This window comes from Antrostomus carolinensis, unplaced genomic scaffold, assembly GCF_000700745.2.
Source record: "Antrostomus carolinensis isolate BGI_N321 unplaced genomic scaffold, ASM70074v2 scaffold9013, whole genome shotgun sequence".
Classification (NCBI taxonomy): Eukaryota; Metazoa; Chordata; class Aves; order Caprimulgiformes; family Caprimulgidae; genus Antrostomus; species Antrostomus carolinensis.
Window position 1 is genome coordinate 47,381 of NW_010307323.1, and position 20,522 is coordinate 67,902.

The following is a 20,522-nucleotide window of genomic DNA, read 5'->3' on the forward strand; positions in this document are numbered from 1 at the left end:
AGACATCTCTCTCTCTAATTTTCCTTTCCTGCCTGTTATTTAATAAAACTATTGAGAGGAATGCTGCATTAACTTTACTTTTATCTTTTAATTCTGACTGCAGTAAAAGCCAGTGTTTGAGAAGTCACTGAATACAGGATAGAATTGGTTCTGTAATAATAGTAATAACTTGTTTTCCCTCTTTGAAAAGAAATTTGGTCCTTAGTAGAAAGATTTACCCATTGCTGGCAGTCAATCAGCCAGGACAATTTGGGCTCTGAGTATTTGATTAGAATAACTTTAAGGAAAATTGCCTTCCTGAATCAAGTAAGGATCCATTAACCTGATGAGACGGGGTTTGCTTATCTGAGAGGTTAAGACTCAAAACACAGCCTGGGCTGCATTAGATGAGGCCTCTTTTAGAACAGCATAAAGATGGAAAGTAATAAAAACACCATCTGTCATGTCTAGTCAATCAGATCTAGTATAAGAGAGGAATTATTCCTCTGACTTTACTGTTATAAGATCATCTGTTTGTTAACAATGGGAAGTGTCAGGAATGCTGAAAACTGATTTTATTGCCTGAAATTATTTCTAGCTGTCTTTATCTTGGAGAGAATGAATATTAATGTGAGTTTATGCAGCAAAGAAATATTTCTAGATGAGTACAATGCTAAGGCATTCCATGTCAAGTCTCTTTAGTGATTTATTGTTAGAGGTAAAACTGAATGAGAGATGGAGAAAAAGTACCATGTACACTTTGCTTCTGAGAGTGATTATTTCTATAAACAAATCTCTTGCAAGTTGCTGAGCACTCAAACATTCTTTGAAGTCAATTGAATATATCTCTCTCGAGTGGCCCTCTGCATCTTAAAGAATTGGCATGGCTGGATTTTCTCAGGTAGCCTAGGCACAGCCAGAGGTAATGGAAAAGATGATTGTGTTTTTTAGGGTTTATTAAAGCTAATAAATGCCGGTGCTAATGGATTTCTCTGGCAGGGTGTACCTGTGTGCTCTCCTCTGTTTACTGAGGGCTACACAGGAGCAATTGGAGACATGGAAAGGCTGAATGCCAAACAGCAAAGACATGCCAGCTGTGGGCACAGGAGATGGAAGGGGTGGTGGAAAGCTTATACCAGCATATCCCCAGCACTGCTGCTCATCAGCTGGGGTGGAAATGCCATCTCCCCTTGTCATGCACCACAGATGGGACCACAGTGGATGTATTAACTGGCCTGAATGGGCACATCTCCCACCATCTAGCAACTCTTGCTGTAGCTGATACGTGTCTATGCTATCTCACAGCCCATGAGTACCATTCCCATCTTGCTATTGCAGCTGATGAGCTTTTCCCCGTTTGCCAAGCAGACGTCCTATCCTGGGAAATAGGTTTAAGAGAGCAAATGTTGGAACTGGTGAAATATCTGCTAGGTCTGGGCATTTTGGTTTGCTCAGATTCAGATGGGATTGGCTGATGGTGAGTAATAAATGTAAAGAAGCACCAGATCAATAGCTGATAGCTCACCACAGGAAGATACTGGAAATCTGCAGAGGGTTTGTATCCTTATAGTGTACAAGGAACTGCTTAGAAATGGATTAGAGAAGCAGAAGGGCTGGAGGTGAGTGTAGTAGCCTGAAGAGTGAATGTGGCTTAATTTGACTTTGTTAAACCTCCTGTTGCTGTGCAGGACTCATGCTCTGAGCCTGTGTCTGCAATCACTCAAAATGCATGGAGCTGCCTCTGCTCCTGGTGAAGCCAGCAAGGATCTGCTGCCTTGCAGCACAGCAGGCTTGTGGCCTTCAGGCAAAGTAAGAGCAACCTACACCCTTGCCTGCTGCTTGGGCATGTGCTGTGCTGCCGCCCTGCGTGTTCAGCGCTGCTCTACAGCTCCTGGGTGGCCGCAGGCTGGAAGACAGGAGAAGTGGTTTTTCATGTGCCCATGGGAAAAACATTTCTGTATTGAGGGTTGCTGTTTTCGCAAGTGAAGCAGGCAGAGTGTTTGCAGGTATGTGATGCAGGACTGCGCTGTTGTATGATGGGCATAAGCCACTGCAAGATGTCAAGAGGAAGGATAGAAGAGGAGAGTTAGAGCAAGTGCCTGATTCAGTATTCAATCATAGCCAGAAGATGAGCTCTGGTGAAGCTGCTGAAGCAGGGAGGTTATTCCTGGGAGAAGGGAGTGTTGAGCAGAGGGAAGTTAACATGTGTTGTGGGAATGGCATCTGGGAGAGGCTGATGTCAGGTGGATCTTTTGGGCAGTGAGCATGAGGAGGCACAGATCAATTCTTCCTTCTACAGGAATATAACCTTACCCCCACAAAAATCAGAGGGGATTTGCCAGAAGTGCCAGTGGAGAGCAGACTGCCCTGGATAGCCAGAACAACCTTAATTGTGCTACAAAGTGTCAGGATCCGCAGAGACTCAAAAAATGTATGTTTGTATCAATGTTTAAAAAAGCAGAAAAGGTCTCTAATTTTGTGCCTGTCTCCCTGGGACCTGATGCAAGGAAAATCCACAGGACTGTACTTCCCACTGGAGCTGGTGAGAGCTACTCATGCTCACCATGTAAGCAAATTGATCCCTATGGTCCCTGCAGGGCTGGGGCTGAGGAGAATGGATGGCACTGCAAGCTCATTATGAAAATGCAGGGAACCAGAGTTAATGAATGTTGGGTGAGCCCCTGATCTGCCTGGCCCTTGGTGTGGCAGTGGAAGGGAGCTGGCTGGGGAGGTCCTGATTAACATCTCAGTGGAAATGACAATCCCTAGAATGCAGAAGGTTGTATCATACCTGTCTGTGCTTGCATCTGGGACAGGCCACTGTTGGAGAGCTGAGATCCTAATCTCTCTGGATTAGGTCTGCAGGTTTGGGGTTTTTTTATCAGAACAGAGGTATTTCGGGATTTACATGTTCTCAGTCCCTGGCAGCTTGCCCTGATGAGACACTGATTACACAATTCCAATCTAACTTAATCTGTAGTCAAAAATCAGCTGTGTGCAGGGATATGGTGAGATTACTCTCTCTGGATGGCAAGGATTTGAAATTGTGCAGTGCATTATGTCTCCTGACACAGAGAAGCTTGCAAGGAATAAAACAATCAAGCTGTTTATTGTGAGTGTGTGGAGAAAAATTGGAAAAGCTGTAATTAATATCTTCCCTGAGATTCTCCTAGTCCTGTAGCTGGATTAATGATGAAACCATTCACCCCAGATGTACAGAGTAGTGCTGCTTGACTCTTGTTTTATGCTCAGTAGAGATAAGGCTAGGAAACTTGAAGTATGTGCTCAAGATACCTGACAAATAGCACAGTCAGAACTTAAACCCCGAGTCCTGCTGCCACATCCTGTAGCCACACCACCTCCTTCACTGCCCCACACACCTCCCCAGTGCCAGGCGTTCCTGTGAGCTGGCTGTGAGGAATAAAGTAGTTACAGGATTCCTGCCTTCTCATTGCCATCTGCCTCTTGCTGAAGGAGAGGCCAGCAGTGAGTAAAAGCAGCTTTTTACTCCGGAGCTGGGTGGGAGAGGGTGTGGGACTCACCACCAGAAAGGAGCTACTGGACAACTGAGGGGTCAGTGAAAACAGGGAAATTCCCAAGGCAGTATCCGTCCCAGTGTCTGGAAGTGAGCACAGAGAGGAGGGCAAACACCCACGGGATGACTGAGACACTGGATGCAACTGTCCTTCAACGTTCTTCCAGAGCCAAGGCTGCTGCAAGCTGCAATGTCTTCAGTAGCTGAGCTGTCCCTCAGAGCCTGTGGCAGAATAAATCAGTAGCTGGTTTTTCTTTGCTGTGATAATACTACAGGCAGGGCAGCTTAGTGGATAGACTGCTGGGCTGGCATGCCATAGGTTTCAGTGGAGTCTGCCTTTGTCAGGATGGGTTTTCCATCTTTTGCTCATCTCTGAAATGGAGATACTGATATCTGCTCAGTGAAATGCCCCCAGACCTGCTGCTGAAAGGCACTCTGTAAGATCCTTCTGGTACAGCCAGGAAGAAAATGTTCTTGGGACACCAAACAGTCCTCAAGTGTTTTTCCAAAGTCCTGCCACACCACATCCATCTTTCTTACAGCTGCAGAGACCTCCCACCTTCTTATTCCATGAAGGGGATGACGCAGCCTCAGCCCCAGGCAAGTGGACCAGGTAAACTTTCAGATTTTTCTGTTTCTGGGCTTTCTCTGTTATTCAGAGTTTTGAACAGAGAGCCTGAGTTATACTTGAGCCAGACAACTGTGCTGTTGGGTGTGTGAGGGTCTAGCACACCTTGTTTGTTAGGGGCATAAAAAACACATTCAGAACTGATCACTTACACCCTCACGAGTCAAACAGCACTAACTAGTGTGTTAGAAACTGAGCTCACATTCCCTTGTGCACCTATCTTGGTTCTCTTTTTCTTAATTTTGTTTCTTTTCAGAGCACACTCTCTGTTGCTAACTTTGCATACCTATGTGAGCAGTAAAGCTAGCTATTGTTTTAACTAGGGACTGTCGCTAAGAAGTGGGCAGCATTCCTAAAATGCTTTAAATTGCTATAAAGGGGAAGAAAAGGCCAAGCAGGAAGGGCAGAACTGAGAAACGTGCCAGGAACTGGACATTTTCCCACGGGTCCAGATTGCCCGGGGCACCTGGATGTCCATTTTCTCTGTCTTCAGCTTACTGAAAGTGATGCTACCAGTCAGCTCTGAGTCAGGGCATGGTACCTCATCTCCTAGCATCTAGTACAACTTAAAACTGGAGGGGAAAATAGCTGGAACGGAATTCAGTAAGTCGTTGGTGGTATTCACTTGGTATTCACTTACTGTTAATCAGTAGTTTGTTCCAAAAGACCACAAGTCCTATTCTGGAGCCAACTTCTAATTTTTTGCAGTGGTTTTGTGATACTCCCATCTTGACAGCCTAGACAGTAATTTAAATTTGTGGTTGTATTTTGTTTGTGCTGGATTTTCTTCATTTCCTGCCTCAGATGATCAGCTCTATCTTTCCTTGTATTATGCTTGAACATTTCCTCCAATGAAGAGAAAACTCCTAATTTTTTCATGCTATGACAGCCTCTCAAAAAGTTATTTGGAAATAAAAGCCTTTTCCTGATGTGTTTTTTTTCCCCCCCTAATCTTCTAACAGAAGTCACAAGCATTACCAAGTAACGCTTTTTTTTCTTCCCAACAACTATTTTCCCTCCAGCTTTTCTTCTCTATTGCATTGTGTGCATTGTATGAGCCTGTAGTGCTCATACTCCTTTTCTGTTTGTTTTTCACAGTTCATGCCCAGAGTCTCGTACTGCTAGCTTTGCCATGCTGTGCTTTGTACTTCTCTATGGTACATGTTCTTATAATATGACTAATGCTCCTGGGATGCTGGCCATACGCCCTACATTCTGGATTTAAATCCTTCTTACTATCTATCTTTACTGTATCTTGTGTGAATAGCCTGCTCTTTTGTAGCCATAATTAAAGTTTTGCTTCAGTCCTCCTTTCACAAGCCACTTATTTACAATTTACTGTCATCTTTTTATGAGTTGTTTGTGCTGTTTTTCTTCCTTTCACTTCATTCTGTGCAACCCTTGTTGCTCTATCAAATGACTCAATACCTGCAGGAATATATTCCTAATTTCATTTTAGAATTTGATCTGTGATCAGCTTGGGCTGCTCACTATTACACGTACAAGTAGCTATTGCTACATGTTTTTCTTCAGTGTAAAGTTTGAATGTCTCAGTGTTTCTGTAGTGCATCTTTCTACTCCTCCTACCCAGTTCCCTTGGGTCAACCTTTGTTCAGCTAATGGCAGAGTTCATTAAGAGCTACGTGTCTGTTTGTAGCCTTGATTATGTTTTGTGTATTGAGGAGATTATGAGAGATAAGGGGCCATGAAGCAGGTGGGACTGAGATTTCAGTGCAGTGAAGAGGGGAAGGATGCAGGTGGCTTCAGGGCCATGATGTATGGTGATAGAAACTTCATTTTGCTCTACTGCTGGACATACAGAATTTTACTGTGAGCTATTTCTGTATCTGCAGGAAATATCTGGGGCTTTCAGCTGCAGTGGGGATTCCTCAGAGCCTCTCTGAAAGGAAGTCACAGCAGCTTAGAGGAGGTTATGGGGGCAAAGCAGAAAGAAATAAAGAGCAGAAGCACGGGAGCAAAAAATGTTGATCATCCTTCAGGCAGCTCATGGCTTTAGAGTGAAAAAGAGTCTGGGAGGATGGCATGTCAATGTTATGTCTGCATTCCTGTGTGACATGTGAAGAAACAAGAACTGAAGCCAGTCTGTCAAAAGGTGATGAAACCCTCTGTCCTCACAATCTTAACTACTAAAAGACGTACAGTTAAGGCTAACTCTGTAGCTGGTGTGCAGCATCAAAAGCTTGGATTTATGGCCAGCTATAGATCCTGTCTAGTCCCAGGTCCGTTCCCTTTTCTCATCCAGAAGCAGTAATTTTATTGACAGATAGTGTAGCTGCAGCGCGAAGTGATTGATCATGAACATCCATGAAAGACACCATGCAGCCTTAGGTATCCAAGGAGAAAGGCAGATTCCCTATGACATTTGGGAGCTGAGTAGAGATGACTTCAGTTTGACTTCAAGATCAAAAATAAATGAAAGTTTAACTATTTTATTGGTGACCAAAGAACTGCTGTTGTGAAGTGAAACATTAACAGCACGGTGAGAGTGAGCCAGGATTGCTCAGTGTGGTTCATCTTCAAGCACACCAGAGCTGGGGTTGTCCAGTGCAGAGGAAGCAGCAGGCATGGCAGAGGGGGAAGGCATGCTGCAGGCTGCCAAGGAAGCCCAAGCTGGTGAGAGAATTTTTTTTTAAAGATATCATCTTGCTAATCATAGAAGATACTGAAGGCAAAAAGGTACCAGGAGGGATGAGAAGTTGATGTTACAAGTTGACTTGTGACCAGATGACAGGCTCTTAAATACAGATTAGGTACTTGATATTGTTAGTGGTATTAATCTAAATACCTTTACAATTTTAAGTCTGTAAGGGCTAGTGAATAGAGCAGAGATGCAGGTCTGAAGACTTATGGCTTATTTTCCTGGTTGTTCAAGTGATGTGATACATCATTTTCTTAAAGTACTTTGAAGTTTGAGGGGAGTCTGCAGGCAATGGAAAGCAGTCTTGGTCTGTCTAAATCAGTTAAGCAATGCTCTTTCCTGTAATCAAAGAATTGGAGAAAATAAGTGAGGAGAGACTTGGAGAGGTTATCTTTTCTATCCAGGGCCAGGTCATTAAGCCCAAAGTGTTGCTGGCACACATTCATCTAGCTTCTTATAACCTTATCTTGGAAAGAGAGAAAGAGGAGAGAAACATAGATACGGTAAAAGCACTATAAAAGTATGTCCAGTGTACACGAATTCAAAATAAGACTCATTATTAAGAGACCAGTGTGGCTGGGCTGAAAATCAAGAAGGGATTGTACCACAAGATGAATGCAGATAAAAATGAAGAGATCAGTTGTGTATAAACAGATTAATGTGCACAGTACTGCAACAGGAAGCAGTGGGAATCTGAGGATTGTAAATGCAAAGGGAAAATGCAGATTGTCTTCCTGTGGATTAAGGAACCAGAAAAAATTAAATGATGAACTGAAAGTCATAGAAAAGTGTATTCATGGGAACTTCTGGCTATGCAAGGCATCTGGTAGCTGAATATTACATTTAAGCATGAATCATCCTGCAGATTCCACACTTGCATAAAAGATAACTCAGAAAACAGGAAATTTTACAGAAAGCGGCCCTTGCTTTCGTACTCACCAGTTGAAGTTGTTTAGCACATGATTTTCATAGAAATTCGAGGGCACCTCATCCATCTGCCTGCTCTGGGACAGGACCTGATATTTAGCCAGTTCCTGATACACTCTTATATAACAACATAGGGATTGCCTGAGCCCTGCAGCCCCAGCCACACCAACTCTGTTCCAGTGCTCATCTGTCCCTGCAGAAAGGGAATTTGCCCAAAAGCAGCTCGAAGGTGAACTTCATCAGGCTCTAATGATTTGAGCACATTTGAGGTATCCAAGTATTCTTTAAGTGGTTTTTGCCTCATTTCACCCATATTCCTACTCGTTCATTTTAATGGTGTTACATACCTTGTTGCAATTTATTTTTTTTTTTTTAGTGAAGACAAACAAAAGGGACACAACTGTTCCATCTTCTCTGGATGAGCTTTTGTTTGCTCGTTTTCTAGTTTAAATAACAGACTTTCATTTTCCTTCCTCTTTCTTCAATGTTGACAGCATTTCTAACACCTTTTCTTATTGCCTTTTGTGTCCCCCTGCTAGCGGTAATTCATTTTGTGCCTTAGCTTTGCAGCCTCTCTCGCTCTGTGCTTGATCTGTTGTTTATACTTGTCTTCAGAAATGCCACCTTATTTCCATTTGTGCTACAATTCCTTCCTGATTTTCAGCCCAGCTGCACAGGTCTCCTTCTATCGAGTCTTATTCTGAATTCATTTGTATCTGATGTGCTTGCAGATTTATTCTCTTTAACTTGTTCTTGCTGTTTGCCATGAATTACCATTTATTACCAGACATTTGAATTCCTTTTCTCCCTTTCTGTCTCAGAAAACCTTCTGGCAGCTAATGGCCTAAACATCTCTACAGTGTATTTGACAAGTAGTATGTTAATCTCACTGACTGATATGGTTTTTCATGCTAGTATTAAAAAAAAAAAATCATTTAGCTTGTGATGCATGGGGCTATGTACACACTGAGGAAATATAGCTCCAGATGCTGAAAATATTAAGGCATCACATTGCAGCAGCGTGGGAGCTCTGCACAAGGGATGCTGAAACCTTTTCTGTCTTCTTTTTGTATTACTCCTTTAAAAACTTTGCTGCTGCGTTTGTTCTGTTCGCCTGTGTGTGGCAGAATACAGCAGGATTCTACCAGGAGTTGTTGAGATACTTGGGGCAGAAAGAGATACCACCAGACAGCTCAGAAATATTCCTGCTTCCTTTAGCACAGGCCCAGACTTGCTGGGGACAAAAGCACGGGCTAACCTGGTGTGCAGGAGACAGGACCAATGTGCTCATGTCCTGTTCCTTGTGCTGGCCCCAGTGTTGGGTGTGCTTTGGAGTCACTCTTGCCCATGAAATGGAGTTAACAAACCCTACCTCCCTAGAGGCTGTTTGTGGCACCTGAGAAGTGACCCAGGTGAAAAGCAAGGTCATGCAGGTGTGCAAGTCACTGGGAGGGCTGAAGATGAGGAGCTGGTCTGTGGCAGTACGAGGGAGGTACCAAACTGTTGCTTTGCCACTGCTGTAGAAGAAAAAGGGAATAAGAAATGGGTGGACCTTCCTGGCCTCATCTGAAGTTTGGGCTTCATGTTTAGCTGCCCAGTTGGCCCCATGTTTAGCTGCCCAGTTAGCAGGAGTGAAATAGGATCCCCAGACATCTTCAGAGGAAGCAATGCCAGAGCACATGAGGGAATGTGTGCAGAGTAATTATGCTTCCTCTGTGCACTCTGTCTCATCCAAGTGTTCCCCACGTCTTGTTAGCAATAACTGAAGCCAAATTAAGGATCTGTGATGTGAGCAAAGGCCTCTTACCAGGTTTGTCAACTGCAGACCCGGTTCCTGTGATACCCAAGCACTAGTACAACTCAGTACTGGAGCTAGGGATGAGTTTATGTAGGCTCCTTGTACCAGCTGTGGGTTCTGGGTATGGTCTGTATTTTTGCTGATAAGAGAAGGGAGAAATATTTGGAAAAATTCTTTGAACATTCACCTTTTAAAGAAGCTAAATGTGAGGGGAAGAAAAAACCCCTGCACTGTGCTGAGGATTCCACAGAGCCACAGCCATTGAGGGTGTTTTATGGAGAGGTTGTGAATTTTGCTCTGTAATTGTAACTGACACTTGAAGAATACTGATGGACAGCTCCTCTATTCCTGTGGGAAGGGCGTGGAAGGAGGGACAACAGGGTACCTGCAGGGAGCTGAGCCCATGTAGCTGTGGGGGCATTCCAGAGGCTCCCAGCAAAGTGTAGGATGCATTTGCCACATAGGGAGCCCTGAGGTGACTTTTTGAACATAGGAAGTAGAGATGGGGCTTTGGGGCTGCTCCTGGGTGCTGGCTGCGCCCTCCAGATTAAACTGTCCCATAGGAAAAGACAAGGTCATTCCAGGGAATTAGCGTGGGAATGAACCCTGGGTCACTTCACTGCTGGGATAGCCAAGAAATGTTTTAACGCAGTGCAGGCATCTGTGACATCCAGTGTCCAAGGGTCTGGCGTGATAGACGTTTTAGTAGTTATGACTTGGGATGGATGTGTGGCTTTTCAGTGGAGTGAGATCCCTGTAGTCCCTGCAGAATAAACCTGTCCTTACCACATTGGGAGAGAGATGCACGCTCTGCTCCTAAATCCGCAGGCTGTAGGGGTATCTGGGATCCGGGATTTTTTCATTCAGCTCACATCTGTTCAGCATACAGTGCTGTGCTGGGCTGGTGCACGTACAATAGCTGGGGGCATGCCAAGCAAATAGGAGATCTGTGCCATGAAGTGCTGACAGCTCCAACCTGAGAACGATTTAGGCTGCATTCCCTGACTCTTCTTGAACTCTAGAGTTGTCTTTCCTGGTAGCATCTCCCTCCCCTTTCTGCCCTGGCTGCACAAATGTGCTCAATTAGGGTTAACTCAAACTGAATCAAACTTCATGCCTGAGGTTGGAAATCTTCCCAGTCAACTCACCACAGCCACATAGCATGGTGGGAGACAAGGCGAGAGGAGAGATGAATGCTTTTCAGAGAAACGAATCCAAGGAAACTTTGTTCACTTTTATTTCTGCAGGAGATGATCCCCCCAAAGGAGATTTCCCTGTTCAGAAAAAATCCCCGGTGAGTGTTACAGCTGGTTTCCTTTGCTTTGCTTTCTGCTCAGCTTGCTCTAAATGTTGCAAGATCTCTCTGTTCTTTCCTCTGTTGTGCTCTGGCTAGAGACAAACACCCTTTCTTGCAGAGGGTTGAAATAAGCATTAACAAATCAAGGGAAAAATCCCTCCACTAACCTGATTAAGTTAAGAAAGTGCAGCTTAAAGGGAAAAAAATGAACTGTCTGAATGTTTGGGGACAAGGGTAAGGCATTTGATTGCTGCCTTTTTCCTGAACACTACTTTCCTTGTGGGCAAGGACTTACTTCTCTGAAGTGGAGGGGGATGTTGTGCACAGAAGGGAGGGAGCTGACCTGTGCATTTGCTTAGTTTAATGAAACCCACCAGGGAAGGGTTCCCCAGATGCTGCAAAGCAGAAGGAAGGACAGGGATTCAGAACAGGCCTCTGATGTGTGTTATAGAGACCAACTGTAGTGCCAGAGCCTCATCTTTGGCTCTGATTTAAAGCCAGATTCAGAATATTTTGTTGCCTTGCAGCTTTGATGTTTGTGCAGATTTTCAGGCTAATCCTGATTGAGTGCTTGACCCCTAAAAACTGTACGCTGTGTTGCCTTCAGGGAGAACAGGGCTTGTACTGCACCTGCTTGGATTTGCAGGACAATATGGTACCACTTGCTCTTAAAGCTCACAGTCATGTCATTAGCAAGCCAACTATTTACCTCGCAATTTTAAGTACTGTGCAGACATTAACTATTGGATATCCGGAGCTCCTGGGAAATACTAATCTTCGTCCCATTTTACAGCCAGTCAGCAAGAAGGAGAGGTGAAAACAAACTGTAGCTGGCACTTTAAATGACCTTTCTTTTTTTCCAAAGACACAAACCATTAACTTCCACAGTATCTTTAAGAACTGCATAATCCTGCAGATCCCAGGCTTACAGTGGTGGCTAAGCGCAGCAGACTATCTGTGCGCTCATGAATCCAGGCTTAGCCTCTTTGCTTTTGCTGGGGCTCTCTGCTGAGCGAGGTCCTCCTCCGCCAAAGCGAGCAAACTGCATCTGGCTCTTCGCATGGATGAAAGCTGCCCACTTTTGGATGTCCAGGCAGGCCACAGGCAGGTCAGTGATACAGCGGAGAGAATACACGAGGGTTTCTGCGTGTGCTGATCTCATCTCATGACATGCAAGCCAGATGGAAGTACCCCCGCTTGTAAGTCGTTGCTCTGCGTTTGTAAGCACTTACTCAGGGTCCTGGCTCAGGCTCTCGGGGAGGTTTAGCTGGGAAGTCACCGCCTCCCGCTTTCCCTGCTTGCCCCTGCTCATCTGTAGGAGGTGCCCATCCCGGAGCAGGAGTGGCTGAAGTGGGTCACTGCCAGGTTTTCTGTCACTGCAGGTCGCAGCGTGGCATGTGATACCTTAAACTGCTGCAGCTGAATCTAGCGGGGCTTGTGCGTTGGGTGCGGAGGGGTGAGTTCAGGCAGCAGGGTTCCCCGCTCCTGGCCAGCTGGGTTTGAGCAGTCACACTCTGCATCCCCATCAAACATTATTAAATCTCACGAGTACTGATAGCGGGGGCTATGAAAGAGAGGAAGAAAAATATCCCTGTTACACAATTTCATTTCCAAGCTCAGAAAATTCCTCCAAGCACCCACGGGAAATGTAATTTCCCTCTTATGATTTTTCTTCTTTATTATGAAAAACCTGTTGGAGAAAGGTATTTTATGTGTGCATATGTCTCTGTGTTTGTGCATTTACAGCTTATATATGCCACCATTTTTAGGCTAGTCTAAAAGCAGGAGGCCTCAGTGTGATTTCCAAGGGAACCTGCTCTGTCTTTCAAGCCATATGCTGAGCATGATGGTTTCAGAGTAAATAATAAATGAAATGGATAATTACATGTTTACTCTAGTGAAGCAAAGAGGTCAAGGGTTTCTTAATAAAAAGGCAGCCTATAAATAGTGAAAGTAAAATATATATTAAAAAAGGACAGAAATATTTGTCTTTGGAGATGCTGAGTTAAGTAATGGAAAGTGGTTTTTGGGTTGTTTGTTTGTTTGTTTTTGCAGACAGCCAGTCACTTCTCTTTTGTTGCCCTTGTATAATGTTGAGTAAGACAGTACCGTTAAGCTAGACCCTTCTAGACTTGATGCCATTGCTTTGGGAATCCAAATAAGCTCAGATCCTTTGGTGGTGAAATAAACCTCAATAAACACATCTATTTTGGGATCTGTATTTGCATTTGGCACTCTGGGAAGAAATATGGGAATTCATTCTTTCTGACACAAGGCACAGAAGTGCATGTGTAGAGTTCATCTCACTTCACTGGCCCATACCAGTGTTTAAAACTGTAAATACAAATGCAGCTGTTGATATCACACTTACCCCCATCCCTCACCAAGTGCATGGCCAGCCCCTCTCTCCCACTGACTGACAGTAAGCTGGGCAGTGCTGTGGAAACCTGCTCTCCCTGTTGCGAGGCAGTGGACCTCAGCAGATGAAAGCTATTTAGCCTGGACCACAGTGGGGTAGCAAGAGGGATGGAGACCCGTGCAAGTTCATGCCAAGACTCGTCTGTTTGAATGCCTTGTATTTCACTTGGACACTGCAGATTTTAGCAGACAGGTTTGACAGTCTCATCACTGTTCTGTCTAGCTTTGATTAATAAATTGAATTATCCATAGCTATGCCAGTGTTCTTGGAATACGAAATGGATGCCATGCCTGAGGGAGTGCAGGACACAGGGCTGATGCTATGCTTCAGTGAACGTGGTGGCACAGTTCGGTGCAAGTGAGGCGCAGAGACTGGGGGCAGTTGTCACACAGGAGGGAGCAACTTTGCATGGAAACAGACAGCCGCTCCCTGGGGTCTACCAGCTGCTGAGGCAAGGTCTGGTACTAGGAGAGGGAGAAGTTTTGGGACAGGGTAGTAGCTTTATGTGAAGTGTAGGAGAAAAGGCATCCAAAGGTGTTTTTGCATCTCAGTGGGTTTTTGTAGGACCCTTCCACTGGAGTTCCTGGAACTGTGAGCATGATGGGCTGTTGAAAGCCCGCAAATCCCCTTGGCAGTCCTTACTGGGCCCATGTTGGCCAGGCTGATTCACTGGGGAGCCTTAACCAAAGCAAGATAGATGTGGGATCCCCTTCCTCCTTTGAGTCAAACCCACAGGCCAGTCAAGCAGCAGTGGGCGCCTGGTTTTTGGACTGGACTCCTCTCCACCGCCCAGGCACTGTGTGTTGTTGCTGGGGTGAAGGCTTTCACAGAGCTAATACAGTCTAATTTTTCTTCTGCAGAAACTCTGTGGCTCCAACTACCCCCTAAGCATTGCCTTCATCGTGGTGAACGAGTTCTGCGAGCGCTTCTCCTACTATGGCATGAGAGGTATGTGGCCTGTGTCTGGGAAGTGGCTTTCTCATTCTTGGGTTTCTATACACACTGGCCTGGTGATCCAGGGCTGTGATATATGTGACCTCAGCTGTCTTTCAAAGTAAATTGGCATTTTGGGATGCAGGTATGAACAGTGTACCCTAACATTGATGCTGCACCTACTCTGAGTGGAGGTTGGGACTAGAGAGCTCCAAATGTACCTTCCAGTTTAAATTTTTCTATAAGTCTCTGTCTCAGACCTGTTTTTCCAGTGTGTGATGTCTTTCATAGTTGTGTGCAATCAGTGTGTTTCCAAATTGAAACATACAGGCACCTAATTTGCAAATAGAAAATGTGCATAAACAGAACTACAGAAAATATAAACAGAACTAGAAAATATATTTTCCAGCTAAACATAAATGTTTATGACCAAAGAATGCCTGATACTCATATATCTCATTTTAGCTTTTCCTGTGTTAGAGATTATGAGGAACAGGTCTGAAAGCACAGATCTTTCCACAACAGTGCTCATAGCTGCCAGACAAATCAGTAGTTTTCTGCCACTGTGATCCTGCTTACCTGCTGAGATACACATTAATTATCTGATGTGGTTTGCTTGTTTCCTTTTAGCTGTCCTGACACTGTATTTCTTAAGCTTCTTCCACTGGGATGAGAATCTCTCCACAGCTGTGTACCATGCCTTTTCCGCGCTATGTTATTTCACCCCTGTCATTGGAGCCATCATGGCAGACTCATGGCTGGGGAAATACAAGTAAGTGAAGACATCTCTTTAATTCAGACAGCATGCATCTACACCGTGCAGCCAGTGCAAGGGCAGTGCTGTGTGTGCTCCTGGTTTTGAGCTAGCTCGGAGTACAGCATAGACACACTTGAGAAGGTCAGCTCCTCACTGTTAATGGGTGAACAGCTGATCTGTTTGCTCATGCTGTTCCGTGTTCCTCTTTCACCGAAGGGTCAATAGGCAATGAAGTTGGAACAAATTAAATGTCATAAGAACACTTTTCCTCCACAGCACACTTTTCCTCCACTGTCCTCCCTACCCACCGTGAGGAAGCTAAGGTGTAGGGTGATTAACCCTGAGCTTGCCAAGAACTGCTTCTGAGAAGGGTTCAGAGATGGTGAGGAAGCAGTGTCATCCTCTAGATCTCACATTTTCAGATTAAATGTCACTAGCTATGTTGTACTTACTTATGCTTTCATAGCATGTGTGGAAGCACCCATTTTTATGCCAGAGAAATCTGGGTTCACTCAAATCATCTCCGTCAGCACATAACCAGGAAAACTCTTCCTGAATAAGTTAGTCTTGCCTTCCGCTGAGAAGTTGTGGGGCCAACTTCTGCCCCAGAGTGATGATGAGCAGCTGGGTATAGGACTTTCTTTGCTTGGTACTGTTTGTTCATTGTTTGAGAAGTCTTGGCTGTCAGAGTGATGAAGTGCACTGAACTCCTCTCTAAGACTAAGCGCATCTGTCAGATGAATCTCAACAGGAAAAAAACAGCTGCCATATGCCTTTCCAGCAGAAAGTTCTTAAGGAGATATCAATGTTCTTTCTTCTTGGTGCTCAATTTTAGTCATTCTCTTGTCCCTTTGAATGAAAAAAAATAAGAGTGGAGGTTTCTTAACTTCATTATTTAAGGTCACCTAGCAATGTTCATTGGTATTCGAGGATATCTGTCTTGCAGCATGATGTTGTGACAAGGTAAATCCTTACGCAGACTTTTATGCATTAGGCAGGAGACTTTCCCTGGAATAATCCTTGTGACTTTTGCTGTAGTAGCTGGACCTCGACCAGTCCTAAGGATGTGGCTCTAAATTAGCTTTGCAACCAGGGTTTGGATGCATCGAGCACTGCTTCCCTACTCAAAGCTCATAGGGCTTCTTCTAGTGCCTCTGTCCTAACAAGTCTTTCCATTCCCTCTGTGTGTGTCTAGTCTACACATAAATATGTAGACAGCTCTTAATCCTGAAGGTGATGAAGGAATAGAATACACTCAAGATCCTGATACTCCTACTCTGATTTCTTCTCCCTCACCAAGACATGGGAGGCAGATGGATGAGCTCAGTCCTTCAGAGGTGCTTGGGATCTAAAACAGACTTGTAATGGGGAAACCACACTCCTAATTTGGATCTGTTAAGCCGGGTGGGTTGAATGTAGGCAACAGTCCCTATAGATGCCTTCCAGTCAAGGGATTCGCATAGGTGCATGCTACAAAATGCCAGTTACTCATAATCTGGAGAGTGAGTTGGACCTGAACAGTACTCTTCTATTTGCAGCCTTCCATGCATGACAAGACTGGAACACTTTTAGTTTATTCTGTTCAGCAACCTCTGCAAAGAAAGCAGGGGCTATCCCTCCTTAATCTAAAGCCATTTGCCTGTTTCTTTCTTCCAGTGCACTCAGTGTTGACACACAAGAGTTATAGCTGCCTGCTGTAGCAGTGGTATGAACAAACCATTCCTTGTGTGTCTGCCAAGTAGACCTGCTGTGTCAGGAAGCACACGCACACACTATGTTTTCAGATCATACATCACCCAGCACCTTCAGTCACTGCTGTTTGCTTTCCTCACAGGACGATCATCTACCTCTCCGTTGTGTATGTGGTTGGCCATCTGATAAAGTCAGTCGGTGCAATTCCATCCCTAGGCAACCAGACGGTTCATGTGTAAGTAGCTGTTGAAGCCACAGTGCTGTTGGGATGGTGGTCGGTTTACCCAGGACTACCATTTGCTTTACCTCCATCGGGCCAGCAGTTTGGGGGCTTGTGCATGGGTTGCTTTTATAAGGGAAGGGTGTTTGAGATATCTGAGTAAGAACAGAAGGGTGGATCTAGTGTGGATGCTCTAGAAGGATTTGGAAACCTCCACAGAGATTTTAAGCTGTTTGAGGTAGGGACCTGTAATCACCCTTCTCTGCTATACCGTGCTACTGGAGTTTGGTCTCCTCCATCCAGCTGCCTGCACCAGTCTTACTCCTCCCTCATTTCCTCATCAATATAGCTGCCCAGCTCAGCAAGATTCCCCTGTGTGCATGGGAAAACAAAACCAAAGATACATTTTCTGATGTGACAGAAGAAGAGTCTGTCTCTTCCATAGGGAACAGCCCTCTTGCCCCCTGGATTCTGAACTAATAGGCTTGTCAGAGTAGTTCCCCAGCTGGCACCTCTGAAACCACCAAGCTGTTTTTGCCTAGGTGGTCACAGCTCTAAAAATATGCACATGCAGGCAGGATCACATCTCATTTACAGAACAGTTTTGTTTTGTACTAGACCTGGCCAGCCCTGACACTCTGTTCCCTACAGACATAATCTGCCGGGCCAAGAATGGTATTTTAAGGAGCACAGGGAGGTAGAATGCACCCTAGAATGAGCCAAGTTCAAACAGTTTGTGCTTACCCAGGCTGGAAGACTGCAGGAAAAGGCCCTTTTTAATTTTTCCTTTTTTTTTTCCCTTCTCAGTTGATCTCTGCAATCTTTTGTTCTCATATGAGTGAAAAATAATCCCACAGATCTTTGATCTCTAGTATGTCCATTGGGCCTCAGAACAGCAAGAAACTGACAAAAGCAGTTTGGTTAATTGACTGGTACTGAATGCAGAAATGAGGATAATTAATTTGTTTTTCGCACTTATCTGGCTCATCATCACTACCCACGTGCAAAAGACAATGATACCAGAGAAATCATGGTTGGGTGACACTAAAATGCTCTCATAAGCTCTGGAAAGGTTCTGCAATGGTGATATTTTTGTTCTTGCATGAAGGATCCTGTCTATGGTTGGTCTGTTTTTGATCGCCCTTGGAACGGGAGGTATCAAGCCCTGTGTCTCTGCATTTGGTGGGGACCAGTTTGAAGAGGAACATGTAAGATTTCTTTTCTTTCCTAAAATCTGCAGTCTCTGCTCTACTTTATGAGGATGTTTATGTGATCAAATCCTGTTTTACTAGAATAAGGGCCAGTTTGCTAGGAGAAGATGTGGTAGTAAGGTGTGAAGTAGCATGGTTTGCATAAAACTTGAGAGAATCTGGATGCTTCAGAAAGAAAAATGACAGCAGAACATGACTGGTATCAGGATGAATAGGTCATAATTGCATTAAATAATCTAAATGTTAATTGGACATCAGAGTAGTTGGAAAATCCTGTATCACGTATCATGGAACTGTAGCCATTTCTGAACCAGCTTAACAGGGGTGTTATAATGCACTGAAATAGAATAAGCAAATGAAAGAGAAAATTGTATCACCAGCCTACGTTTCCTTGGGAATTTTCCCCCAAATCAGTCATAGTCTGTGTCTTAGATGTTTTTCAGAAAGAACTGTAGGAAATTCCAGTCTTTTGAAAGTAGTGCTGGTACCAAATCTACCCAGAATGTTTTCTAGATATTCCAGAATGGAAAGCTTTGAAGAGCTCTGTGCTCTGCATCCTGCAAATTGTAGTCCAGTTGCTTCATGTCCTCATTCTCTATCATGAGTGCTTAGGCCCTCACCTGTGCTAGTCTCAAACTCCAATTAAGCAGCACAGTGGCTCAACCAAGGATAAGGTCATACTTAAAGAAGCAAAGTAAGTCAGGAAGTACTAATCCTCAAGTAAAATGCATGATTTTCAAATTGACCTGAAATTAAACACTTAGGTATGTTGACCTAACACACAAATAAAAATTTTGGTTTTCTTAATGACAGTATTCAAATAAGCAACTTCTGTGCATGGCATAAATCCTCAAACATGGAGAATGCCACTTCTAGAAGAAATAAAATAAGTGTTAGGGTCTGAGATGAGTAGGCTTAAATTCAAGGAGGATTATTTATGACTGACAGTAGGAAAAATTTTCCATAAATCTAGAGAAGTACTGGAAAATATTAGGATTTTTGAGGGGTGGAAATTCACATAAATGGAGGCATTGAAAAAGAACATGAGACTAATGGTCTGTCAGGAAAGGCAGTGGTGGAGTTGGACAAGGGATGGGAGCCCCGTAGGGCAGTTTGCTGTTTGTTTTTTGCAATACTCCAGCACATAGTCAGCACTTAATGAAAGAATAATATAGACTAGAATGTTAATTTTAAAATTTTGGGAAGATTTGTGCTTTCTGTGCATGAACTGTGTGATGCTGAAGTAATGAAGCTTATGGTTACTAAGGAGTAACAAAACATAGGCTGTTCCCTGGTCACTTGTTCAAAGCAGGTCCTTCAGCAGGCATGTCCATTCCGTGCTGTCAGTTGGACCCAGTGCTTTAGAGGATGCTGCAGTGGGGGCAGCAATCATCTGGTGGTCACCACCCTCCTCAGCTGGCACAACTCTGACTAAAGCAGGCTGGTAGTAGAGCACACACTCTGGGAATATGCTGCGTGCATACTAGCATGTGGGCATCCCAGCTTGCAGTGGTAATAGTTGTCCCAGAAGGATCCTAACAGGTGTTACAGCAGCGTTTTCAGAAGTGCTACTTCTATGAATATTAATCATTAATAATGTTTATCCAGCATCTTTCAATTACCACCTAATTACAGTATGATAATATGTACCACTTATCTTCAAAGTGTTTTATAGACTTCAGCTAATGAATCTCAGCACCCCAGTCAGGCACATACATATTATTATCCCAAATTTACAACCACAACCGAGTTACAGAGAAAAACCTGAATTGCATGTGGTTATATGGGCTTGTGCCCATTCTCCAGCATTCAGACTACAGCTCCCCAACAAATTTATCAAATACTAAGGCTCAAACATTCTCTTGTGTGTTGCCTTCAAGAAAAACTAATTTAGAGAAAGAGAACTGTAAAAAGCCTTCTGATAAGGACAATACGTTCTACTCTATTCATTCCTTTTAGAATAGAAAGTTTTGTATTTTACCATTCTGAAATGACTTGGCCTTTCAGAAGAAAAAAAGATTTTACGCTATGTGATAGGAAATTTAAGTCTTCAAAATTGGAATGAGCAGTTTTGATTTTGCAAGGAATGAACAGTTTGGGGCCAACAAGAATATTTCTCCCCTCCTGGAGAGAATTTAAGTTTTTTGTCGTCCACTCCAGGTAGGATGAATTAAGTTTGAAAATTCCCAATGAAATGAAGCATTTGATTCCCCCTTAGTTTTCAGGACACCAATAAACTTCATTTGAGCCCTTAAGTGCACAGGTGTAGTTGTTCCATCTGGAAACTAGGGATGTGGTAGTTCTGTATAGAAAATGAATGAATATAGTGCCCCTGCTATTCCCAGGCAGAGACAAATTTCTGTTTGAGGTAAATTCACACCATTGGTCTAGTTTTCTTTTAAGTACTTTATGAGTGTAATAGTCTTGGATTTACCACTTTGAGAACTGTACTGCTACAAAAGGTGAT

General features: G+C 43.9%; 1 protein-coding gene across 1 annotated transcript in view; it reads left to right on the forward strand.

Moving 5' to 3' along the window:
* The first annotated feature begins 10,688 nt into the window (after nt 1–10,688).
* The window catches only part of SLC15A2 (solute carrier family 15 member 2), a 38,607-nt gene continuing 28,773 nt past the window's right edge, over nt 10,689–20,522 (forward strand). Inside the window, exons 1-5 of the mRNA XM_010165386.1 lie at nt 10,689–10,820; nt 14,103–14,190; nt 14,806–14,947; nt 16,767–16,859; nt 17,953–18,052. Of these exons, the coding sequence (XP_010163688.1) occupies nt 10,689–10,820; nt 14,103–14,190; nt 14,806–14,947; nt 16,767–16,859; nt 17,953–18,052 (555 nt within the window). The remainder of the gene's footprint in view (nt 10,821–14,102; nt 14,191–14,805; nt 14,948–16,766; nt 16,860–17,952; nt 18,053–20,522) is intronic.